The 26,318-nt window shown below is 41.6% G+C and overlaps 1 protein-coding gene across 1 annotated transcript in view; it reads right to left on the bottom strand.

Annotated features, from left to right (window-relative positions):
• KIF13B (kinesin family member 13B) overlaps nucleotides 1-26,318 on the bottom strand; it is a gene marked incomplete at both ends in the record, with an annotated part of 110,344 nt that overhangs the window by 17,707 nt on the left and 66,319 nt on the right. The window contains 18 exons of the mRNA XM_010145722.1: nucleotides 3,162-3,215; nucleotides 3,873-3,950; nucleotides 5,582-5,734; nucleotides 6,675-6,767; nucleotides 8,651-8,827; nucleotides 9,949-10,073; nucleotides 11,429-11,484; nucleotides 12,695-12,821; nucleotides 13,160-13,259; nucleotides 15,115-15,144; nucleotides 18,652-18,798; nucleotides 19,795-19,927; nucleotides 20,872-21,029; nucleotides 21,922-22,092; nucleotides 23,427-23,555; nucleotides 24,214-24,363; nucleotides 24,862-25,008; nucleotides 25,765-25,927. Coding sequence (XP_010144024.1) covers nucleotides 3,162-3,215; nucleotides 3,873-3,950; nucleotides 5,582-5,734; nucleotides 6,675-6,767; nucleotides 8,651-8,827; nucleotides 9,949-10,073; nucleotides 11,429-11,484; nucleotides 12,695-12,821; nucleotides 13,160-13,259; nucleotides 15,115-15,144; nucleotides 18,652-18,798; nucleotides 19,795-19,927; nucleotides 20,872-21,029; nucleotides 21,922-22,092; nucleotides 23,427-23,555; nucleotides 24,214-24,363; nucleotides 24,862-25,008; nucleotides 25,765-25,927 — 2,191 coding nt within the window. The remainder of the gene's footprint in view (nucleotides 1-3,161; nucleotides 3,216-3,872; nucleotides 3,951-5,581; nucleotides 5,735-6,674; nucleotides 6,768-8,650; nucleotides 8,828-9,948; nucleotides 10,074-11,428; nucleotides 11,485-12,694; nucleotides 12,822-13,159; nucleotides 13,260-15,114; nucleotides 15,145-18,651; nucleotides 18,799-19,794; nucleotides 19,928-20,871; nucleotides 21,030-21,921; nucleotides 22,093-23,426; nucleotides 23,556-24,213; nucleotides 24,364-24,861; nucleotides 25,009-25,764; nucleotides 25,928-26,318) is intronic.

Genomic DNA, 26,318 nt, shown 5'->3' with positions numbered 1-26,318 from the left:
GTAGCACTTAAATATAAGCACACAGCTGGGACAAAAGGCACTTGTTCTCATGAACAGCAAGATTATTCAAATTGATCTACATGGTACCAATTTGGTGAAAAAAACTCTGGTTCCCAGTAAAACCTGTAGGTTAAGTGGCACAACCTTTTCTTACTTGGCTTTTGGATACAAAGCTTTAGAGCTACAAACTATTGGGATGTCTGAGAAAGGAAGGATGACTGTTGAAGACAGAAGGTATTTTAAGAACTCACAAAATTTTTCATCGATGTGCTATTACAGTTTGAAGAAGAACTTTAGAACAAGTCAGAGGTGGCTTCCATCCTTTGTGCATCTGATTCGTCCAGTTTAAGGGAACTGAATTGTTAAACTACCAATGCAAACACCTTAGAACGTAAAAATTCAGCTCCGTATCTCCTATTGCTAGTAAGAGACTCTGTACTCCTGCACCACCTGACATGTGCTGATGGGCAAGATGCAATAAAACTCATCTTGCTCTCCTGTAACTGTATCTGTAGTGATAACAGGAGGAAAAATTGCCTTTTTCTCATTTAAGCGAGCAGATATAACTTAGAGGTGAGACCAAGTGCAGTCCTGTTAACCTACCAGGAAACAGTCCGTAAGTCTGTCTTCTGAAGTAAATTTAGGAGGCATCTCCTTGCCTTCTCAGCCAGTGGGGTAGCTTAATCTTATGTGTTATTATTAAAAAAATCCCAATGGTGACTGCAATATTCCACATGGATGCATATCTCAGCATGAGAGTCATCCTGCTCTTTGGAAGCTCTCCATGGTATCAGTACCCACAGATATCTTTACTGTTTTTTCAAAATGTGCCAAACCCACCTCCCTGCTCCGGGCCCAAGAACGGCTTTTCCAGCTCTTAATGGGACTGTGACCATCCATCCACACTTGCAGTAACAAAGATTCAACGACAGCTGCAAAATGAATCTGGGTCCTAATTCTGGTAACTTCTGCTCTGCCTGTTTACATAGAGTCATTCAGGTTGGAGAAGACCTTTAAGATCATTGAGTCCAACCGTTTCAGTTGCACCAATACCATTTCTACTTCTTATTCTAATTTAATATTCTTGTTTACAGGGGGATGACTCCTGGGTATTCACAGAGCCGAAGAATGAAGCAGTGTCCAGTCCACATCCATAACTTTACCAGTATGAATGGTGCTTTACACAGAGGAACGAGACTCAAGAGCCTTTTCCACAAAAATAAAATTCCACAGTAAAAACAGCAGAAATGCAAGGAATAATAATGTTAAAATTAGACAGAAAAATGAAGTAATGGAATACAAGTTAAGGAGAGGGATATTCTGAAATTATTCGAGGGCTTTCACTAATACTGGAGTACCCAGGCCTGACCAATCAGTTCTGCACCCAGTTCAGGACACCATTACTATCCTGCGAGCCATGTTTCTATGAGATAATAAACCACTTGTTTGAGATTAACTTATTGTAGTCACTTGTAAACAAAACTTGTAAACAAAAAATCCTCGTAAAACACCAATTTATGGCTGCTGGAGAAGACTTTTTTTTCACTAAATTTCTCTGCAAGTGAAAAAGGCATCTAACTCAGCTGGAAGTCCTCATTTTCAGATCTGTTATGCTAGAACAGATAGAAGCGATCTCTCCACCGGGCTTTAGGATGTCTGTGTGCTGTAGCAACATGTAAGAATTTGTTTAACATTTCACTGTGATTACAAAAGCTTTCGTTCCTCTCCCTGTGGAAACGGAACCAGAGAATCATTGGAAACCAGATCTTTCTAACAGGGGTGGCTGCACCCTCCTTGTTCTGAGGAACAAGTGCCTTGAAGCGAAGTGCGCTGCAAGCAAGGAGGTAAGCTACAATCCCAGCTCTGCGTTACGGTACTACAGCGTGTTTTTCAGCGGCTACATCAACCACAGTGAAGAGCTGCAACACCCCATGCAAACCACTACCATTAAACTCTGGTCAACCAAAGCTTCGTGAAACTAAGGAGACAAACAGCCATTCCTCTGAGAGTGCTAACATGATACTAAAGATAAACATGTTTTCCATTGGCCCAGTATTAATTTTAAATCATTCTTTTGTAGAAATCAAGAGTCGTTATGTTAACACTGAACTATCTGAAGCCATAAAGCCTGAGAAAGATTCGGAGGAAGCTCTCAACGTTTATCTCACCTCCAGGCTAATGCACACACATGGCATATATTTTCTTGCTTTCATATCTAGCTTTTGGGGTTTTTTCAGCTGAGATGGGGCTGTTTCTGAAATAGCTTCACCTTGTCCAAAGAACTGCGAGAAATGGCATTAAATAGCTATAGCTCTGTCACAAACCATAAGACACGCCCAAGGAGGAGAGACTTCTCTCGTGTCCCAGTTCTGCCCTGCACTAATGATAGGCTTTTCAATGGAAAAACTCATTTGCTGTGTGCTATGCAAATGAAACACCACCAGCAGCATCTTCAAAGCAGGAAGTAAAAGCGTGTAAGAGAGCAAAATAAACTTTATAGTGAGATAAAAGTATTATCCCACTCATTAGGTGGACCTAATGCATTACCTCTGCTGGGGTCTTTAGACTCTGAAACATGCAATGAGAGAAATCATTGAGGGGAAGGGAGGAGAAAAAACAGAAATCATTATGAACTCTGGTCTTTAATTTTTACTTTAAACCCCTACAATATTGAAACACCCCACAGTTCTCTCTAAAGAGAAGTTGCTAAAAGCACTTTATCACCTGCACATATTTTAGCATTCTCTACATGGATCAGATGTAGCAGATTTAGCAACCAATACCAGAGCACTACATCAAAATTCTATTATTCTGTGCGACTGCATTATGCATTAAAATGCCTTGTCACCAGGAGATTCTCCTTTTTAAAATGACTACATGCTTGCTGGGCAGAATATCTATCAGGAGAAGACCCTTCAGTTTATCTAGGATGTGGAAAATAAGGTTAAATTGAATCTTTCACTTTTTAAAGAAATACTTTTGATGTATACCGTTGTTTTTAAGGAGTGTAATGGGTTGCATTATCACCCACCACAAGACTAAAACTGCTGGTTTCCCTTTGAAGGTCAGAGATTTCCCACTTGGACCCCTGTCATTGGTACAGCGTAGTCACTGGAGCTACCTTTTTCTACAGATTTCCCAGGAGACCTTCAGACACTTACCCGGTTACTGATCAGGTTATAAGGGGGTGCTAAATCTTGGCGGCTTGCAGAAAGCTGAAATAGGTAAGACAAGCAAAATTATTTCTTAACAAAAAACTTAACTGATAAATATGCCTCTTGATAACCACAAGGAAGGATGAAAAGAAAGAATTCTACGTTTAAAGCAGAACGGAAATCCAAGAGATGAAAGGCAGAATCCCAGTTATTGACTGGGAAGAGGCCAGAATTTGACAAGTTTGATTACAAGTTCTATCAAAGGATTTCTTTCCCAGTTTTGGGCAACAGCGGTCTCATCTTTCTGATGCACACCACTGCTACAAACTTTAAATTCAGTAAATACTTGTAACTTGCTTTCAAATCTTCTAAAGAAAAAGAAAACAAAGTCTTCAACTTGATAACTAAATGAAAAAACCTCTGGTGCTCAGAAAGAAAAAAAAAACCCCACAGTTCTTTTTACATTGCTTTTTGAGATAGTCTGGGTGTATGGAGGTGCTTTCAAGCACACTAGCCTGTATGATGAAACATGAGTATGTGCAGATTTTGTCTCCACTTTGGGATTTACACACTCACAAATAGCACAGATGAACAGAAAGGTCTGGCAGAAGGAAATTTATTGCTATACTCCTTGACTCTGGCATCCTAGGGACCTGATATTGAAAGACTGGACTTGCTGCACTTTATACGCTGCCGATGCCAGCGGGGAATACTCACCCGATTCACATTGGGAGAGCTCAGGCTCCTGCGATAGAGCTTTCCTTTGCCCATTAGCTGCTCTTTTACAGCAACTTCCTGCCAAGCACAGAGAAGCAAAATGAAGAGAATATGGCTGTTTTGCAAGGATCCAAGTTTTGTCTATACATGAAGAATGTTTCTAAGCATTGCATATGCTCCTCTCTGCAAAGTCAGCTCAGTCTAAAACTTGCACCTAACCTGGCTAGAAGAGTGGATGAACTTTACCATCTAGGATATGGCTGACTGGCATAGGCAAGATTTTACAGCTAGTTCTGATTCTAGGAGATGACTGTTACAGATGGTAAGACTACGACTCATTTTCCTAGCTGAGCTCCTATTTTAATCCTTTAAACTAATTGGTTATGACAGGGAACTTGTTCTCAATACTTGAGTGCATCATACTTCACCATTAATTTATAGCGGGCAGGCATGTACTCCACCTTTTTTTGCATAACTTTCTTTTGTGCTTGCATAATTTATATCCAGAAGAACAATTTTCAATAAATGTTTCTCTCTTCCATATTTTTCCCGGTAAACAGATCAGGTTACAGTAGTTAAGATTAACCCAATCAATGTCATCTTTACTGACAGAAAGAGTTTGGTTACTCTGAGGTAGAATATGGACAAAATGACAAGAATTCTGCTAGCAACTTCGGAAACTACTACTGAAGCCCAAGCTCAGAGAGCAAAAGCTAATGCCCCACAACTACTTTTTTCGAACCATAATTAGTATCTTAAAAACAAACCAAGGATCCCATAATAGTGCATTTAATATAAAGCCCCTGGTCCCATCCATCTGTACTGCAGGTAGATGAGTGAGAACGTTTCTGTGTCTTTGGATGTTTGCCATGCACACACTTTATAAGGCTGAGGTATGTGCTGAAGTGGTGGTTTTGGCTTGTTAGCTGCTGTATGCACTTGTGAGAATCACAGCATTACAGAATCATCTGGTTGGAAGAGACCTGTAAGACCATAGAGTCCAACCGTTCACGCTGCACTGCCAGGGTCCCTAAACCAAGACCCTCAGTGCCATATCTACACGTCTTTACACATTTGCAGGAATGGGGACTCTACCACCTCCCTGGGCAGACTGTTCCAATGCTTCACAAACCTCTCTGTAATGAAATTCTTCCTAATATCCAACCTAAACCCCGCTCTGGTGCAACTTGAGGCCATTCCCTCTAGTCCTGTCACTTGTTACATGGGAGAAGAAATCAAGCCCTACCTTGCTATAACCTCGTTTCAGGTAGTTGTAGAGAGTGAGAAGGTCTCCCCTCAGCCTCTTTTTCTCCTGGCTAAACAACCCAAGGTCCTGCAGCTGCTCCTCATAAGACTTGTTCTCTAGACCCTGCATCAGCTTTGTTGTCCTTCTCTGAACATGCTGAAGCACTTCAGTGTCCTTCTGGAAGTGAGGGGCCCAAAACCGGACACAGTGTTCAAGGTATGGCCTCATCAGTGCTGAGTACAGGGGGACAATCAATCACTCCCCTACTCCTGCTGGCCACACCAGTGCTGGTACAAGCCAGGATGGTGTTGGCCTTCTTGGCCACCCGGACACACTACTGTCTCATCTTCAGTTGGCTGTCAACCAGCAGCCCCAGGTCCTTTTCTGCTGAGAACATTTGCATCACCATACACTACTCTCAGTAAGTGTATTCTCTGCTGTCTGTACAGCCTTCAAACCAGACCTGGCGCAGACGATCCAAGGTGAGAATGTTCTCCACAGCCAGTACGCTCCGCAAGTACTTCTCAATATAGGCTTCAGAGTCAGCTGAAGCTGCATCTTCAACGTTTGCTGCCATTCTGGCTAGTGCCTCCCTCTCTTCAGCTCCTTGAGCATCCTAGGAAAACAAAAAGAAATCACATCCTTTGAAATGAAAATAAAAATCTCCCACATCAGTCCTGGGAATGAAAAGGCATTTTAAAACACACAGGACAGATTCAACATCATTTTCCCTTAAGCTCAGGGGCAGATTCAGATGGGTTTTCTGAGATTGCTGAATATAAGCTTCGTTACACTGCAGGAACTCATGCCATGCCGGCTGCATGGGTACTCCTACCACTGTCACAGACATCTCAAGCTGTACGTTGTTACTGCTCTTTTGGGGGTTGTTTTTGAGACTCTACAGTGAGACATTGCCACTGATTAGCAAAAGGGCTGCATTCAGTATTTTGTAATTAAAAAGTGCCCAAACACGTTCAGGACATTACCTGTCCTGCAAGGAAAACAAGATTCCCAGTGATTTGCAAGAAAAAAACAGAACATTGCTTGAGAAACATTTTAGAGTGCTAAACAGAGCAGAACATAAAAGGCAGAGGCAGGCAGCAATCAGACTTTGGGCTCTTCATGTGTTAATGTTTTTACAAGTGCTCTGATAGAGCCTCTGTTTGGGAGGAAAGGATCAGCATCCAACTACGAACATGCTCAGGAATCAAGAGCTGCATAAAGACATTACTTAGAAAAAGTCACTTTGTTATTTTGTACATACTTTCATGATCCCTACATTAGGCGCTTCACGTACCCATCTGCACTCTCCCTTTTTCTTTCTCTTTAAAATGTTTCCTCAAGGAGCAAATAGATGCTCACTCAACAAAACACACAGCGACACAGATAAGACATAGGTTGCTGCTAAGTCACAGCATGTAAGGGAATATGCTTAATCTTTTGTAAGAACCATAGGTGATGCTTGCAGCAGCGAGAGCCAGCATGCTCAAAATAAGGGGAAAATCAGAAACTTGGAGGTTCTTAGCCCGTTTCAGGTACTCTGATTTCTTATTCACCTCAGGAATATTTGAGACTATCTCAAAAGTGACACCGCAGCCAGGAATGGAACTTCGCTGAGACATTCTGCGGAGGAAACTCTGTGCAAAACCCTGTGGGGAGGCAAAAAAAAAACAAAAAAAGGAAAATATTTCTTGCTTGAAGAAGAACATAGTTGAACATATTTTGACTGAAATAAATCTAGTACACAAACACCAAAGAGTAGGCAATAAATATGTAAGAGTCAAAGATATTAACTTTGAGACGAATGATTTGCTTGTCTATATTTTAGATACAGAGAAAGGATTAACTTCCTCCACTGCAAGGTGACCGCTTAACCAGCACACAAAGCACTTGCTTGTTCTAGAGGTGTTTTCTTTTTTTATAGAGCCCTAGGTGACTGGTCTTGAATATTGACAAGTACAGACATTAAATTCTTGACCAAAGAGATCGTTATGAAGAATGATTTAAGGGGCATGGTCATTGTTTATGCTGACTTGGCGCCTTGCAGGGTTAAGAACTGGACTGTTGAATTAATGCAGAGATGAGTCATTCAAAGATGCTGCTGAGACGAACACCCGGAGAAGGTTATTGACAAGGGTTTTTAGAAACCTAGCAAGAAAGCCAAAGATTCCATGTCGAATTAAAGCAAAAAACATCATCGACTAAATCTGTAGAAAATGGAATTGATGAGGACTTGACACAATTGTAATTATTGGCAAGCTCAGTTTTTCTAATGAATTCACTCCTCCGTCCTCCGTGACAAAAACCTCACTGTTCCCTCTCTGAGAAAAAGCTTTTCCTCGATCGAAGCCCCAAGAACTGCAGTTCTTCTATTCCCAGCACTGAAAGCAGTTGAGAGTTGCCGACAGGGTTTCTGGGTGGACCACACCTCCTCTGCTCTTGCTTCAGATCTTAACTATAGATGTGCAACCAGAATAACAATTCAGGCTTTCTGCTTTGTCATTATCACTGCTCAGGGAAACCAGATTCTGAGACAACGCTGAACTAACTCTCCCTCACCGTTTTTCTCAAGAACTAAGTATTTTTCAGGATGTGATGGTGCAAAGGGAATGACAACCTTCTGCTTTCCATTTATCTGACATTCTGCTCTCACCTACACTTTGTAAGAGCACAAGCCAACTGGAAAACGTAAAAGACCAAGAGTGACTAGCTTTGACAAATTACACCAGGGGAACCTCTGCTCAAACTACCGCTAGTTTATCTCTAAATATCTGGGTGCATAAATAGAAATGGTTAGTGGCACTGTGCTACTACAGCATGTGAACATACTACAGAATCACAGAATCATCTGGTTGGAAGAGACCTTTAAGACCATAGAGTCCAACCGTTCACCCTGCACTGCCAGGGTCCCTAAACCATGTCCCTCAGCACCACATCGACACATCTGTTAAACCCTCCAGGGATGGGGACTCCACCACTGCCCTGGGCAGCCTGTTCCAATGCTTCACAACCCTCTCTGTAAAGGAGTTTTCCATGTTATCTAAGCAAGATCTTCCCTGGCGCAACTAAAGGCCATTTCCTCTCGTCCTGTCACTTGTTAGACGGGAGAAGAGTCCAATCTCCCTTCAGGTAGTTGTAGAGGAGCAGGGAAACACACAAGTTTGTTCTGATGCAGTTTTCACACAACATGAATTCCAAGCTCATGAGAAATTAACTCCTTCTACTTTTTCCTGTGGTTGAGGATAAAACACTTAGTAGTTAATACAAATAATACCAAATTTCTTAGACCACGCCACTGAGCCTTTAAAAAAAGCTGTATCACCATCCACGATATAAAAAATACTATTAAAATTACTTGGCAGCTTAAAGTCTCGACACATGCCATCGACATGGTGCTCCCACTCAGGCAGAGGTACAGGTAGATACAACAAAATGGTAGCAGCAGCATATTGCACAAATCACAGCCTTCCCCTCTTCAAGCCATGATAAACACAAGGTGTAGGAAAAGTGTGAAGGACTGCAGAAGATCTACCTGTCTGCCATACACGTTGACACAAATGCGCTTGCGTAACACTAATTGCATTTCCGCCGGATGGCTGAGCTGGACGGTGGCTCTCACGATGAGGTAGACCCTTTCATCTGCCGCTGTGCCTTTGCTGAGCTGGATGCAGTCGTGGACTGTGGAGTCCCATGAGGCTTCTGCTTTCACCTGCAAAGGAAAAAAATGTATCCTCTAATAAGCATAATTAGGTGTATAATTAACTGTAATTAATTAAGCATAATTATCAAAAATACATAATACATAAATTTTGAGAGTCAGGTTCTCCATTTCACTCCCTATGAAGAAAAATCCCTGCACTTTAGAAGAGGCCATTTAAAAATCAAGATTAGTTTGCCAAATGAAGACGTTGGGATTAAAAATGCCAACTTGCTCAAACGCTGGAACATTTCCTCTTGAAAAAAGGTCTTTGAATACCCAGGATCATTGCAAATAAATTATAAAATATGCAGAACTAGGGGACCATTTGGTCTAATTTATTAAGATAAACCAGAGAGCAACAGAGATTGCAGTGAAAATCTTTCATCACACCACAGGAACTCTCCTGGCTGTATTTGAGAGATATCTTTGCTGAAACATTTCTAGCAATGCAGCAAAAGCTGGAATTTCTCTTCCTGAGTGTTAAAATATAAGTATTAGTGAAGATGTAAAAGGTTTATCTTCAAGCCAAACGAGAAACAACCTGGTAGCCATCTTTCCAGGCTTTAAAAACAACACAGAACAAAAACCCGTATCAAAACCATCAGGAATTAAGCTCGTCTAAAAACACAAACAGAAATAAGTTTCAGAGTAAGGAGCAAAATTTTAAGGTAAAAAAAAAATCAGAGATTCTAAACCTAATAGCCAACATCATAAATGAATAAGTTGTAAAACCATGAGCTATCTGGCAAAATGGAGTATAACGAGTGCCACAATGCCGAGGTATGTCAACCATAGCAACAGCTAAGAACGTCTGTTTTTTCAGCTGGGGGCTTCCCTACTCCAAATTTGCTCAGGGGTTTTGGTTTGGTTTGGTTTTTAAACAGAAACTCGGAATCTCAAGCTTTTATAATACTTGGATTTAGACCAAGGAAGATTCTTGAGTTTTATTATTTCTCAAATCATGGTTCTACTGCTAGCAAATATTTCTTGAAAACATCAAGCCAGCCGTATTAGAAGCAAGTGTTGCATCCTTTGTGTGCTGTCCTTGATGCATTATTTTCACATCCGAATATACAGAGAACAATTAAAAGACTCCTAAACTAGATATATTGGTTGCCATCTCTGCTTACTTCATTGGCATGATGCTTCACAATCTGCAATTCAAAGAATTCCTCCTCCTCTTCTGCAACAAGAGTAGCATCCCACCCACCCGCTTCCGGGTCATCGAGGTTATCTTGGGAACTGAAATCGTCAGCTAGAAACAAAAGGGATGCAGAAGGTGAGGAGACACAAAGCAATTAACCTTTTGGGAAACACCTGGCAAGTCACGAAGTCACATTTCCATCACTTGGAAACCAAGTAGCCAAGCTGGACCCCACAGCTTGGCTACTTACTCTACCGACAAAAGAAAAGCTCCTCGCATTGCTCCACTCCAGAAAGAATCCCATTTCTGTACAGAAAGATTTGGGGATGCTCTCAAGTGTGTCTTCTACTGTGTGGGAACTTCCCCCAGCCGTAAAGATCCCCTCCTTGCCCCACAGGTATATTTGCAGTGCTATAGCTCAATCCCACCAAGTCCATTGCTCATCTGGCATTAGTCGGTGTGGGGTTTATTTTCAATTAAAGATAAGCTGCTGGTGGAACAAGTGAAAATACAGAATTTTTAGATCACGATTAAGGAAACCCGTAATCTGGGTTTTGAGAAAAAGCTCAACCTGTTCTAGCTCAAGCCCCTCACCATGAATGAATGATTAACTAGCTCCTCTGTGAAGCCATCTGATATATCTACACACTTTTCGAGGTGAACAAACCAGAACTGCAAACAGCGTCGCAGCAAAGACCTCCCCACCTCCTCACTCTCACCCGATGGTTCTAATCCAAGTGTTGACCCTCTTCTAAACATCTTAACAAGGGTTTTTTCAACTGGTTTGGCACTGTGGGCTCCCTGGACTACATCAGGGTTGCAGCTTTACCAGCTTTTTTGTAGAAGTATTTGACAAACACATTGTTTGAATTGGATCTTCTATCTGGACGTATGGAAACACACATTGTTTAAGCAAAAACATAAGATCACACTCTGTAAAACTAACCTGAGCTTATCCTAAGCAGTTGTTACTACCAGTGACTTCACATTTTCTTCGAAGTCATCAGTAATTACAGGATATAGCATCAGTACTATAACCTTGTGAGACTTCAAAAAGCACATTCTCAATAATAGTTTTTTCTTTCCAGAGCAGTCATCAGTAATTACAGGATATAGCATCAGTACTATAACCTTGTGAGACCTCAAAAAGCACATTCCCAATAATAGTTTTTTCTTTCCAGAGGTTTTTGCTCTCGCTCCCTTAGGTGTACTCATTTTACTATTTCGATTTCACTTATTAAACATCTGCAAAACATTGGGATATTAAAACCTGTGGCTCCTTCCATATATAATGCCGTGTACTTTGAACCATTAAACAAGGTTTCTGTAAAAAAGCTGCATTCTCAAATTAATTTACTTGCCATTCCAGGCATTTCTTCACTTCATTAGCTTGTTTAAATTCTACAATGCCATTGGTGCACAAAGCTTGTTTCAAAGTATACTCTGCCATTTTAAGAACCACTTACCATTCAAGTCAAGGAAAATAACGGGAATGTGAGTTTCCATCCCAGGCACAGGAGTCCTAAAATGGAAGGCAGGGACAATGGCGGCATTTAAAGTGACACAGATTGACCCAGCACACATACCTTATGATACAACCACAGTTTCAAGCCAGACCATTGATAACCTTGGCAAACATCTTGATTTTAATGTTGCAGATTCCAGGACACTCAACTAAATTTATACCAGCTCTCTCAGAAGTATTATATTCTCTGACCTCTAAAATGCTAATAGCAAAATTAAGTTTATTCAGTCTGACACACACGTTTACTAAATGCAAACCCCTCTGCAATAGCAATGGCACTGAAGACAGCAGACAATCAGAAAACCCAGAGTCAAAGTCTTTAAACTAACATCTCATGACAAACTAGGACCTGACGAACTTCATGGTGAACAAGAGCAGGCTGGAGTCTTACGTAATATATAGAGTGCTTGAACCATACTAAACATCTCCTCTGATGCAAATGTGTTCAAAACAGATGCCTCCTCAAGTAAGTTGCCTGCAGCTCCCCTGTTTTCAAACCCAGTCAAGCACTTTGATGTGAACGTTGACATGTTTCCAACAAGCATTTGCCATTTTTATGTTTCAGAAGTACTAACTTTAACAAACCTCTGCTTAAAACTCCATGATGCCTGATTCCATCAATAAATACTGTTAGAGGTTTGCTCAGAAAAATTTTTCAGAAAGTTGAAAGCAGCTGAAGAGGTTTGAAGTGAAACCACCTTTCTTCCTTATCTGCAGTTGTTAGAGCTGCTACACTACAGCAATCTCAGTCTGGCATAGTTTATTATTTTTAATGTTTACAAAATTACAGGGAACACTTACTGGCTAAACAGACTTGGTCCTTAAACCAGGAGCGCAACAAAATGCTCCTGTAGATGCAGTTTTATTACGACCAAGCAGCCTTTTAAGTGAATGAACTAGGTAATTAACATATTAGCTAATTTTTTTAAATGGTAAGTGCAGTGGTAATAAATATTGATTCTGTTTTTTCAGAAGGCCATAATTACACTCGGATCGATCACAGTATAGTTTACTAAATAGCATTTCTGGATTTCAGATACACAGCCTAATAAAATAATTTAAGCAAGAGGCCTAATTTTAACAGCTTTGCTCATGCAGTGTTCAGAGGCCAGATTAAGGAAAGCAAAAAATGGCAACAACCCAAGCCAGGCACAGGCCATGCAACATTTTCACATTTGTTCTGGCGTATGGCAATGTGTGTTCGTACCACTCCGCCGGAGCTCCAGGGATCCCGCTGCCAGCAGAAGGAACCATCACAGCGTTCCTCTCTTCAGTGAGTGTCAGCCTCATCTCTAAGAGCTGCGCCTCCCGATCTGCATCATCTTCTGTTTTATCTGGAGAAGCAGGACGTCGGTCAGGACAACAGACATCATTTCTTACTCAGTGCCTTTATCAAGTGGCAACAATCTTACACCACCCGTAACAGAAGAAAACCTCACTCTGCGCAGAAATTCAGCACACAAAGAAGAAATACACAGTATACAAGAACAATGAACAACTTCATATAGGCCTCTCTAACTTCGGTTTCACTAAAAGCAAACTCCTGGGGAGTTCAGAGATCCAACTCTCCATTAACTTCTTTTCTAAATTTTAAAATATATTAAGATAGAAAGTGTGCATGCGTGATCCCTTCAACCTATCGCTATCATTACCTTGACAGTATTTTGCTTACCAGGCTTCCCAACGAGTTTTTGCAGTTGCTGATCAAGGTACTCCTGACGCTTTGTTAAGGCACACAGCCATTTCCGACGGAGCCTCTCCAAATCCCTATCCTGCGAGAAGGAGAAAGTAATCACGTTAAATATTGACCCAGGAAAGCCACAGTTTCCTATTTGTGGCGTACACATTTCCTCAACCTGTCTGCCCATCCTGTACCCAAGAACCAGATAAGAAAGACAGAGCAGACCTCCAACGAATCACTCAGCAATCCTCTATTTTCTCTCGCACAGGACAGCTTCAACAGAAACACAGACTAGCTGAGGCTGGGGGATTGTCTAGTCCAACCCTGAACTGTGCCCAGTGCAGGGTCAACCACAGCAGTTTCTTCAGGGCTACATCCAGCTGGGATTTGAGTATCTCCAAGGATGAAAACTTCACAACCTCACCAGGCAACCTGTTCTGGTGTTTGGCCATCACCTTATATGGAGACTCACTGCCTCTTGTCCGTTCACTGGATACCACTGAGAAGAGCCTGGCTCTGCCTTCTTTAGCCTTTCCCGTTTACATACATTGACAAGGTCCCACTTGAGCATTTTCTCCTTGAGGCTGAACAACCCCAGTTCTCTAAGTCTTTCTCCACAGGTCCAAATCCTTACCTTTCCACATCTTATTTGAAGTTCTTTTCCTTGCCAGCCTGAGGCATCTCTTTCTCTAGCTCTTACTCTGTACTACCTAGCTGAACAAACTTCAATTTAGTATCTTCTTTGCCCCCAGACTAGTCTAAAACTCACTAACCACTACCTTGTGGCAAAGCTGCGTACCCAAGTCCTCATCCGTCACTCACCATGCACACCCAGCATTTAGCAGCCTCATATTAGGAATTCCATCCCTGCCCTGCATCACACCACTGTCCCTAGTTGGGGCTTTTGCAACTGAGTTTTTTAAAATATTTTTTAGGTGCTCATGTCCTTCAAAAAAACCCCACCTCAGTATCCTTAAGAACATTCAGGTCATTTGTCTCTGGTGTAGAAATGTTCAGAGATGAATGATACTCTACATGCAGCATTTTGGTGCCACAAAGATGAGCTATCAGCTCTGGGATGCCTTCAGGCAAGCCTCTTTTATGTCAATAGCAGTTCAGATTCATTCCGCATCAAACTGTAACAACTACTTTGTCAAGAAAAATGGCTGGATGCAAGACTATAAACTACACTTGTATCATTCACCCACAGCCCCCTACAAGTATGCTGGAGTCTGTCAGAGCATTAAATTTAAATCTCTCGTTGCTCGCGTTATACAAAGTTGAGATCCATAATGACAACGATGTGCTTTTGTTCAAGTTATTCACAAGAAGATGAAAAATTTGTCACAGATATTGTACTTCATCAGTTGCCCTTAAGGCTCATGTTACTGTGATATTATACGTAAAAAAAAAAAATCGTGTGCTGATTTCAGACGTTTTATTACTGCTGTCTTAGGGCTCCAGGAACAGAATCCCACTCACTTGCCCAAGGGTTGATGACCACGCAGCATACTCCAGCTCTCCTACACATAGCACCTTCATAATATGAAACAGCATCAAGTATTTTGGCTGCATCAAGTATTTTGGCTGCATCTTTCGACGCTGCCATGACTATTCCTGTTCTTAATGAGGACAACCTCAATCTAACCATGGTTCACCAGGAAGACTCCTTCCCCCCAAACCAAAAAGCAATTGAATCTTGTTTTTTAAATACACATTAAGGCACTTTGTCCTCTCCTTGTCACCTCCCGAATTCACCACACGCTGTGTAACATAACAAGCCATGTGATTCTTCAGACCTTTAAGATCAGCTTTTAGTCTCTTCAGAAGACGGGCTCTCTACATACCCAACCAGTACAGCAAAGATGAAATGCTGACCGTTCTCTAACCTGTTTTAATACGAAAATGTCCGCATTTCTAAAACAAAGAGAATTAAAATTTTTTACCTGATAACTGTCCATTTCGTCCTCTTCTTCCTAGCCCAAAACATGCAAAATAAGCCATTAAATTTTTTTGATAGCAGGAAACACAGAAGGTGTAACTATTTCAAGCATTATAAGCAGTCTCATTTAAAAGCCTGAACTTTGCAATGGTATGATCCTAGAATTAAAACACACTGACATCCCAAAGATCTGCTGCTATCAGCTTGTCTAAACACAAACTAGAACAAGCCAAAAATTAAAATGGATAAATTTAACAGAAATTATGCAGCTATTAGAAGTCTTCATAATTGGAAGCCAGTGGAATACTTAAACTGCCCTAAGAAAGAAATACGAGTTGTAGTGAAACAACCTGAAACCTGGTGATCCTGGAGAGCGAAGAAAACCGTGCTGTTCTGCCTCTAAGAGTTAAGCATAAACCTTACAGAAAGAACTGAAAAATCAAAGTCTGGCAAAAAGGAATTGCTTGCTGTAGCATTTAGAGGAGAAAAATTGTGAACGTCTAAGACAGTTGTTAGGGAGTCAGAGCAGCTCTGTCTGCCACACCAGCAGTCGCGATGCAGACCTTCCGACATTTTTATTTCCATTATTTTCTGATGGCAGACGTCTCCTTTTATTCTTGACATTCATCACAACCTGAGCCACCTGCAACGAGCGTAAGCACACTGTGCCACTCCTGCAGAGTGAGTGGAAAAACAACGAGGACTCCAGTCCTCACTGAGTTATGACCTACCTATTTAAGTAGTAACAAGCCACTGGAGTCTACTTTTGTATCTTAATGATCAGAGCAAAAACTTAGCTAAGCTAAAATTAAAAACCCATACAGAAGAGGCGTTTCCTTAGTTTAAGGCCTTGAGAAAATCTTTCACACTCCATAGATACTGATTTACTTGAGACAGAGAAAGGGTAATAAAGGGAATAAAAATCCAGGTGCTCAAGTCAGGAGGCTACTGTAAGCAACGGGACTAATAAAACATGGTTTTCAATAGCCCTTTCCCACGTGGGTTATCAGTGTCAGACACAATTCACTCATCTCTCTCACTTAAGTCTCTTTTCTTGAAAGAACATACTGTTTTGTGGATTGCCAGCTCTGTCAGACACAACTGAAACTGGTCAACAGATCAGAAATTCACTGGGGAAGAAACAGTGAGACAGAGAGGGTGCCCACCTGGGACTTGCCACCTTATGAAACAGCTAAACGGAGCATGTGCATGTTGTGGGTGTGGAATAGCTTTCGAGTAAAATTTGCAAGAATCAAACACAGAATCATCTGGTTGGAAGAGACCTTTAAGATCAAGTCCAACTGTTCACCCTGCACTGCCAGGGTCCCTAAACCATGTCCCTCAGTGCCACATCTGCACGTCTTCTAAACACCTCCAGGGACGGGGACTCCACCTCCTCTGTGGGCAGCCTGGGCAGTGCAAACCTCTTTGTAAACACATTTTTCCTAATATCAACCTAAATCTCCCCTGGAACAACTTGAGGCCATTTCCTCCTCTCCTATACTTGTTAGATGGGAGAAGAGACCAACCTCCACCTTGTTACAAGCTCCTCCCCAGGGAGTTGTAGAGAGTGATGAGGTCCTCCCTGAGCCTCCTTTTCTCTAGACTAAACAACCCCAGTTCCCTCAACCGCTCCTCTTAAGACTTGCTCTCTAGACCCTCATTCTGTCTTAGGAGAGAAGAGTCTCTTAAGAAACTTGCTCCATTCAGGAGAAGGAGAGAAACAACCATTTACTTACTCTATAGGCCGTGGGTATCGGGGACTATTGCGATGGAAGGGCAGCTAAAAAGCTGCAGGCAGAAACACTTGCAGAAGAGTAACAGGGTTATTATCTGCCTAGAATGCTGCTGAAAAGTGAGATCTCTGCAAAGGCAGGGAAAAAAAAAAAATCCCCTTTTTGTGCTCCTGACACACAAGAGGAAAGCCATTGCTGAGCTTAGGAGACAACAAAAAACCCAACTACTTCAGACCTCACAAAAGGAAAAACAATACCAATTAAACGAAAAATGGGAACATATAACCACTGAATCATACTTTGTCAACAGGGTAAACATTATGGAAAGCTGGGAAATGTCCCAAAAACTACTTGACATTTAGTTGGCCTTGTCTCAAGCAGGGCACCTAATCAAGCAAGTCGAGAGACTTGCTTGTTCTGTTGCATCAGATTTTGGCTTGATAACTCAGAGAAGTGACTAAATTTTAATTTAGTTGTAGGGGAAAAAGTCAAACTGCACTAGAAACTGACAGAAGCATCTCAGAAAGACAAAGCCTAAAAACCCAGATCAATATTACTTGTACTTAAAGATGAGGTGCAGCGCTTCTGAGGTTGTCAGATAAACAGCCAACATACGGAATCACAGAATGGTTCATGTTGGAAAAGACCTTTCAGCTCCTTAAGCCCAACCATTCCCCCTGCACTGCCAGGTCCCCACTAACCCCTGTCCCTCAGCACCACATGGACATGGCTGGGAAACCCCTCCAGGGATGGGGACTCCACCACTGTCCTGGGCAGCCTGGGACAGCCCTGGACAACCCCAACGGGCAGGAAATTGTTCCTCAGAGCCAACCTCAACCTCCCCTGGGACAACTGAAGGCTGGTTCCTCTCGTCCTGTTGCTTGTTCCTGGGAAGAAGAGACCGACAGTCACCTCACTCCAACCTCCTGTCAAGGAGTTGTGGAGAGTGAGAAGGTCTCCCCTGAGCCTCCTTTTCTCCAAGCTCAACCCAGCCATCTCCCTCAACTGCTCCTATGCTGCACCAGCTTCGTTGCCCTTCCTCTGGACACACTCCTGCCCCTCAATGCCCTTCTGGGAGCGCGGTGCCCAAACTGAACCAAGGATTCAAGGTGTGGCCTTCCCAGTGCCCCCAGTCCTGGGGGACAATCCCTGCCCTGCTCCTGCTGGCCACACCAGTGCTGGTACAAGCCAGGATGCTGTTGGCCTTCTTGGCCACCTGAGCACACTGCTGGCTCCTCTTCATATACCAAGGACCAACAACTGGCTCTCATAATTCTAACACTTGTAATTCAACACTATTTCAATATATGACCCATTGATTTATTTTCATTTGAATACTTACTTAGAACTGCTGCCATGTCTAACATTTGTAGTAAAATCTACTGGACAAACTAACACCGAATTTTAGAAACCTTGGAATTTTCTTTTCATCTTTGAATGGTCTGTTAAGGCTGTGCTGCTTTTTAAGGAGAGAAACAAAAGGTAGTCTCACAAATACTATTTTTGCTATAGAAAATTATTTTTGATTAAGAGGAATATCTTCCACAACACTTTCTGAAAGACAGTGGTTTAGATTTAAACTATCCTGAATAATCCCCAAAACCACCATCAAAGCAATTCTGACAATTCTTCTTGACATTGCTTTACGTGTTTGAGAAATGGTTCAAAAAACATCACCCGAAACCAAATTAAAACTTGAAATGAATGGAGTTGCCCACAATTGCAACAAACTCAGGACATCACTTTATGCTTTTACAATGTCTTGGAAACAGCCACCGCTGACAGGAAATTTTCAAGGCTCTTACCGGATAATTTTCAGGTACTTTTTGTGACTTGACATGTTTTATTTGAACACAGCCAACACCAACAGATAATATCGATTCCTCCATCAGTGGCAAGGTCCCGGATTCCTGTACAGATCTCACTTCAACCTGAATTCGTCGAGATTGCCCCTGCCCAAAAGAACAATTTGAAACGCTTGGGAAAAAATAGAATATAAAATGCTGAAAGTTTAGTGACAGAGAGACCTCTACTGGCAGACATTTGCAAGCAATATGTATCTTGTGAAGACAAAGTGGTGAGTACTGCATCTCCACCGTTCAAGAGCTACCCCTTCTGTTACACGGCTTTATCTTCGCAGGATTTAGGAATTTACAGGAAAAAAAAATTGCTCAGTAACTCCCCAGTTTACTTTTCTGGAGGGTTTTTATAATATAGTTATAGGATTTTATTTTTAATACTTCTGAAGGCAGAAAGTAGGATCTCTTCCTCACAAAAGAGGAAACAGTCTAATTTGGTGAGCTACTGGAATTTCAGTGAACTTTCCCTGACTCTGGTCTCCTTGACTGAAAATTCTTACCCACTGATGCTATCAGTGCAGCAAAGTAACTGTTCTTTAGTGAAACTCATGGGGAAAAAAAAAATCAAAGGAGTTGAGGAGTTCAGAGGTGCAGCCTGTATCTCACTAATTCTTAGCATTCTCTCAGCAGTATCTTATCACTTAAAAATGTTAACTACGCAGTTAAGCATTAACGATTTAATACGTGTAGAATTCAGAGAACAAAGGAGTAGTTGGCCAGAAAGATCAAATAAAGGGGAACTCTGGACCTCTTTAAAAATAATTAAGTTCAGTCAAGACTGATGTCCTTTCTACCAGGTGCTATCGCAGAACAGGGAACAGAATACAGCACGGAGATTACAGGTACTCCTTTGATCACCTTGCAGGGCTCTCACACTCCGGCAGTTTCACAAAACACAGCGCGACTCTACTGCCTTCCACTTTACGTCTGCTTTACGCACGTGCTGGGTTTGGCTGGGGTAGAGTTCATTTTCTTGTCAGCTGAAGCTTGACAGTTCCTTGGATGCCATCCCTTTACCATACAAAATAGAAGCTTCTTTGCTTTCCATGGGCTCTTTTCACGGCAGAAATCCTGCATGTGCCACCTTACCTGCCTGAGCTGGAAGATGCCTCCTGTGCACACATCCTTGGCAGGAGTCACCTCGACTGGGCAGTACTCTCCGTTCTCATTCAGCTCTAAAATCTGAACCCAAAGTTCTACTTTTCGGGTTACTTCACTCCATCTGCAAAACATGGCAAATACTGGGTTTTTTTTTAGTTTTCCCTCCAAAGAAAGAGAAAGAAAAAACCCAAGGCATTAGCTCAGACCGCAGATTGAAGCAGCAAAGGCACGCTTTAACAGATGCACCATTTTGGAGTAGAGAGTTGTGCAGTGCTTATAAATTTTACTGACAGCTGTTTAGTCAAACATCAGAAATAAGCCTTTTCTCCATCCCAGTACAAACCCCAATTCTACTACACTTGAGCTTCCTGAACTTCATCACATTAGTCCCTTTTCTCTTATTTAAGCTCTTGGAAGAACTGGAAATGGCCACTTTTGTAGTGCTTCGAAGTACTACAGGAAGGAGGTGCTGCTCCTCAGCTACGTAACATAACTCAGTACTTCACAACATTCTTTTTCCACCTCTTCTTTGCCATATTTTCCTGACTTTTCTTTTAAACTTCCCTATGTACAGCTTAATATTCAACGGGCTCAACACAAGCTTTGCCTAGAAGTAAAGAGAGAAATAACTGCCAATAAATTAAGAAAAAAATCAACCCCTTTCAGTCTGAATTTTCACGCTGTTGTGTATTGACTCCATCCAAAGTAATCAGCAATGCAGCTCTTCCAATGGAAGCATTACGCCGATGATATTTCACGGCCAAGAGTGGAGTCAGGTCTTGAGGAAATGTATCAGAGTACAGTCAGAACGACCTCTTTATGGTTTAGACTCGATAGTTCTTTCTTTTCTCCTCCTTCACTTTTTTAAAGCCTACTGAGAGACCGTGCAGAGCTTTTCCAACAGACAAAGTCTATTTATAACAGTCTAACAGATAAAGTCTCAAACACACCTTCAGTTGTTTTCAGTTCAAAATCTGACTGCTTAGCCCGAACCTGCTTCAAAATCGGGCACCTCAGACAGTGACTTTCCAAAATTTTAACCCCAGGATCTATTTCCCTATTTACCTGTCACGAAGGCTGCGTGTTTTGGCTTGAATTATTCCCAAATCCCACAGGGCTGGATTTTTGCGGTCGCCACTCTGCTTGTGCCCATATACTTCAATTGCCAAAGCACCATCATAAAGATGTTCCATGAAGTCTTCTGAAATATTTACAGAAACTTCCTGTATGTAAGAACAAAGCTGTTGGTGGCCATGACTACACAACAACTTAGGTTTAGAGATTTACTGTCCTAACTTTAATACAGGCTGTAGTAAAGTCACTCTGGTCCTCAAGACACAATATAGTGGAAAGGCAGAACTGTCGCCTCAGTTTGTAAAATCAGGAAGCAAAGCCAAGACACATGATTTGCTGACGATTAATGTCTATCGAGCTGAAAAATGTCCACATGCTGTTCTAAGTCCTGATCAAAAAAACCCATAAAATCACACGTTCTAATGTCCAGAATCAGAACATCAAAACTCATCACGAGGTATTTTATCTACTTTACAAATGTTAAGTGGAATAAATTGCTCAGCGTAATGATACATGATACACAAACAAGATGAGAACTCAGGTGATTGACTAGCTTTTATCGAGGCAGATTTTAGGTATCTCTGTTAAAGATGCCTTCGCTCAGATAGCTGCTCAAACGTCAGTGGGAAGAAATAGTCGTTCTAAGCTACATGACCTTACTTCAACATCTACATCATGATACCAGGCATCATGTCCCAGGACTGGGATATTTCTCTCCACTACATCAGAGTATAGAGTGATCAGCTCAGATAGAGCCAGCAAATGTGCTCAGATGAATATCACTCTTCCACTCACATTTGACAGCATTCTGTGGGTAAGCTCTAAGATAATTCTGTCTGCTGAACAGATCTCCTTTATTAATCCACTTCACCTTCTGAGAATAGAACAATCAAACTTACACAGACTCTGAAGATGTTTAAGTTCTTATTAAAAATGGTTCTTATTAAAAATGTGGGCAACAAGGCAACTAAAACTGTTACACAAACATGAACCTGCTTTGTCTGCCTACACTTCCATTAATAAAACAGAAAAATGATTTACATTGCAGTGATCGAAGACGACCATGCACCGCGGCTCCTTGCTGATGGAAGATAAGGAGGGGTCCACCTCAGGCGCAACAGTAACTGGCTCCACTTGATCCCAGAATGTGTATTTGCAGAACACAAAGTTGGAGAGGTGCTGAGGCAAACCTGTGGCCTGAAGGATTTTAATCTAGAAAAGAGATGAGAAATGAAGGGAGAGAACTTATTCATTAGGTATAGAATTAAAAATACCTTCTGTTAGAACTATGTTATTCTGTTCCACTGCAAAAATTCTCTACAAAATACAAATTTCTGCACTGGTAGACATCAGGGGCAACAATGTGAGTGCATCAGCTGAACATCACCACTAGATGCCACCAGTCACATAATGATAAGAGGCACCAAAATCATTGTAACTGAAGACGAACGCAGTAAAAATCTCATACTTCTACCAAAAATGGCTCATTTATTCTGAAAAATCTTTTTTTTAAGATACTACTTGTCCTCATTCTGCAATGCTAGGAACAATACAAAACCAACCCCAATGCAAAAGTGGCCTGTCCCCTCTTTTTCAAAATCAAGGTCAAAGAGAAACAAAATATTTTGAATACACCTTCTGATCTACACAAAACCATCGTATCAACCATACTGTTTAATAAACCTCTATTTTCCACCTCTCAAATTAAGATCAGATTAGTCAGACTTCTACGGTAAGGCAGCACTCAAGATCCTCAGGGAAATATTTCCTGCAACAATGCCCCACAGCACATGTTGCTCCACGGGACAGGATAAAAAATGAAAAAGAGTACAATTGCCCCCAAAATTGGTCATATTATCCAGAACCCAGCAAAGCTGGGGACCACTCCCTCTAGTGCTTTTTGCCTCCCTCTTCTCTTACCTGTAGCTTGGCCTATCTTGAGTTTTATACAGAACTGCTGGTAAATACTTTCTGCTGACTTTATTAACAATAATAAACTCATCTGTATATTTCCCATAATACTGAATATTTCGAGAGAGAAATATTGAGAAGAATGAGTCACAGAACAATGGCAGTTTATCAGATTCTGTGACTCCCTTCGAACTAAACGCTGTAGCCCCAATCCTAGTACACAGATCTTGCAAGTTCCAATAAACTTTATGCGGTAAGACTATGCAGATAAATATAGTTTAATGAACACCTTGCAGACTGTAAAAAATATCATAAAGATTGAAAGAAACAAAAGCCATCTAGTTCTCTTGTTTTATTTCGGTCACTCTTGAAACAAAATACTGAGAGAAAAGACCATGCAGCAGTGCTTCAGGACAAACGCTGGACACCAGGACTTTAACTAAGGCCATGAAACAAATACAGTTTAAAGCTTAAAGACAGGACTGCCTGTGTAGCTGCATGCTGGAAGCAAACACTGAGCACAAGGTTACAAAGAGCCATCTAACATCCAGACACTGACGCACCAGGGACTTTTTCAAGACTTGGGATGGAAAGAGAGAAGGTTGCTCAGAGGTTGGGATCTATGTGGAACTCACCCTGCAGACAAGTTTTCTCTCCTGAGTGTCGTTTTCATTTGAATAGTCTGGACTGTCCTCCCCTCCAACCAACCTGTCATCTATCTCTCCACTCACTCGAACAACTTCAACATGGAGACGACCTGAAACCTGATAAGAAAGGAGTAAGAACTACCGGTGTGCCAGAACACAGTGATAGGTTCATTCCTTTTGAGGTCACTACAACTACTGCTGTTTCTAGTCTGTGAACAGACAATGTTTTATTCCTTTCTACTGGTTTGTGCTGTCTTTTTTTTGCGCCAGATAAAGAATGCTTCTTTGGAATAAGAATCAAAGGGCTTTTGTTGTAAAGCCATAAAGAAATCAGCTACGAAAGTGACTTTGGGTACATGCTGCAATCTCACCTTCAGTCTCTGTAGAGTCTGCAAAGTGCAGATGTGAAGCAGAGCACAGAGAATGATGCCTGGCAGGCTCAAGCTGCCTCTGAAGCTGTTCTTATATTTAAGAGCTTGTTCCTGATGGCAATCAGTGAAAGCCAGTGGAGCTTTAGCTCATACTTGATCTAAGTATTTATTTTAGGTTTGTTGAGAAAGGTGCTCACAGAGCTTTCTCCTTCCACAATCACTATGCTGGAGTTCAGAGATGTTTAAACAACTCCATAAGGAATTATCAAATTTGCATAATTCCAAATTGTTAGCGAAGAGATCGTGCACAGGAAACTGGACAATATCTACTATATACTGATAATAAGATCCACAGGCTGTAATTAAACAGTTGAGTAAGAATAGATCACAGAAGAATGACAAACCTCTCCCTTCTGATTGATGATCGGAACAGCATATTGCAGCTTCACATCATAGAACAGGCACTCAAGAAAAACATTGGCTACTCCAATAAGGCTGTGGTTTTCCTGCTCATCATAGAATGGATCGGCTCTCCTGAAGTAAGCTCTCATCACCTTCAAGCAAATGCAGAATAATGTAAGATAAACAAACTTTCCATGGAATAGTTTCCACAGTGTGGTGCAACCAGCCTAATGAAAGAGAAATGGACTCAAGCAAGAGCCCAGATTACATCACAAGAGGAATGGAAGCTTGAACTTTACTTTGGACAGAGCTTAAAGACTGTCCTCAGCAAGTTCTCTTTAGCGTTGCCAGATTCAGAGAAAACAGCTTGAACGTCAATGTGTTTACTTACTGCTTCATGTGACAGGCTCAGTTCTGTCACCAAACTATGCATGCAAACAAGCAGCAAAGTGACAAGATAAGGGTTAATGAAATACTGACGAGCACTTCAGTACTAGGAATAGCAAAAGCTCAGGAAAACTTCTCTCTTTACACATTCCCTCCATGCCTCCACGCCCCTCCTCCTGAACCAGAAGATTTTCTCACATCTACTTAGAACAAAAAATTTAACGAATGTCATTCTATCAGCACAATACTGGATTTTTACTTACTGGGTTGTCTTCCTCGCATTCTTTCCACTCCTGGTAAAGATCCCTCATATCTACTAGTCGATTCTCCAGCTTTTCCAGTGACCAGATCTGTTTGCCTTTCCCTTTCCTTCTCACCTGAATTGCCGGCTCGCTGAGAATTGCCCCTCTCTGCAAAACAATTGGAGAGCTATCAACAAGGAATTTGTGCCACAATAATGAAAAACCAGTTTAAAACCAATACAAAACCAAGAAAAACTCTGGGAAAAATCTGGATTTTGTTCTTTTTTTATACTCGCTTGAGCAACCAAATTCAAGCATGACAGATTCTGCATTCGGCTGTCACAGTACATCCATGTTCAGTTTAACTGCAAAGTCTAATCACTGCTACGGGCTCTAGTTTCCATGAATTTTCACCTTACATAAGTGCTAAAAAGAGGAACATTTAATCATTCCACAAATATCTTCAAGTTACAGCAGGCTTGGAGTTCCAGCTGACTACTACTGTCCGCAACTTGCAACTAGTGCAGACACTTCACCCTCTTTACCGTCCTTTTTCTACATGTGCCAGAAGACTGCAAGAAAAACAAGCAGATGAGAGACACTTCTAAAGCAACTGATAAAAATTCTAATCCTGGAACTCAATATATCTACTGTGCTGACAACAGCCTGAGTATCGCCAAAACACTGAGCTGACCCCAAGGCCTGAGCTTCACCAAAACACTGGGTTGACCTCTGGAACAGAAATAATACCAGCTTAGGTAGCCAGCCCGTGCAAGTCTAGTTTCAATTCCCTTCTTCCAAACTTTCTAAGATGCCTGGAACAAATAATCCAAATCCCCTCTGCTCCAGTTCTAGACCGCTAAAGTCAGAATGCAACAAACATGAACACTAAGGGCCAAACTTCCAGAACCACGATTTACTTACTTTACTGTTCGCGTTAAGGCTCGAAGCTGGGATCTGGAGGGTAACTTTATACTCTGTCCTCTTGTCCAGTTCCTCTCCGATAAAATTGGCTTCTCGCACGTACAAATTGGCTTTAACAATCTGCTCTCGCAGCTTTCTCAGGCTGTGGGTCAACATTTCTTCTCTAAAGGAGGAGGATTTAGAGGGGGAGAAATCATGGCGTTGAGGTATTGAAACTGAATGAAATCAGATAATCACTTGCCAGGAAGGAGTCTTAACATTCAGTTTTTTAACCCCCAAATCAGGTGAATTAAATTGCATTTCTTCTGGGGAAAAATAAATTTAGATTATCTGTCTGAATTAAGCAATATGAACATGGGCATACTGCTGGCTTTGGAGACTTCTCCACGCATCTGCTGAACAGTCAGCTCTTGTCTGGCTTATTCCAGAGTTTCACCACCACAGATGTGGATGTCCCATCTTACAGAGAAAGGTTTATTCAGACACTATGACCCACATGCTCCCTGGCCTTCCAGGCAAGTGTGAGAGTGTGCCAACTGTACCACAAAACATTC

Source organism: Buceros rhinoceros, unplaced genomic scaffold, assembly GCF_000710305.1.
Source record: "Buceros rhinoceros silvestris isolate BGI_N320 unplaced genomic scaffold, ASM71030v1 scaffold7771, whole genome shotgun sequence".
Taxonomy (NCBI): domain Eukaryota; kingdom Metazoa; phylum Chordata; class Aves; order Bucerotiformes; family Bucerotidae; genus Buceros; species Buceros rhinoceros.
The sequence above is the reverse complement of the archived record's forward strand: the minus strand, read 5'-3'. Positions and strand labels throughout refer to the sequence as shown.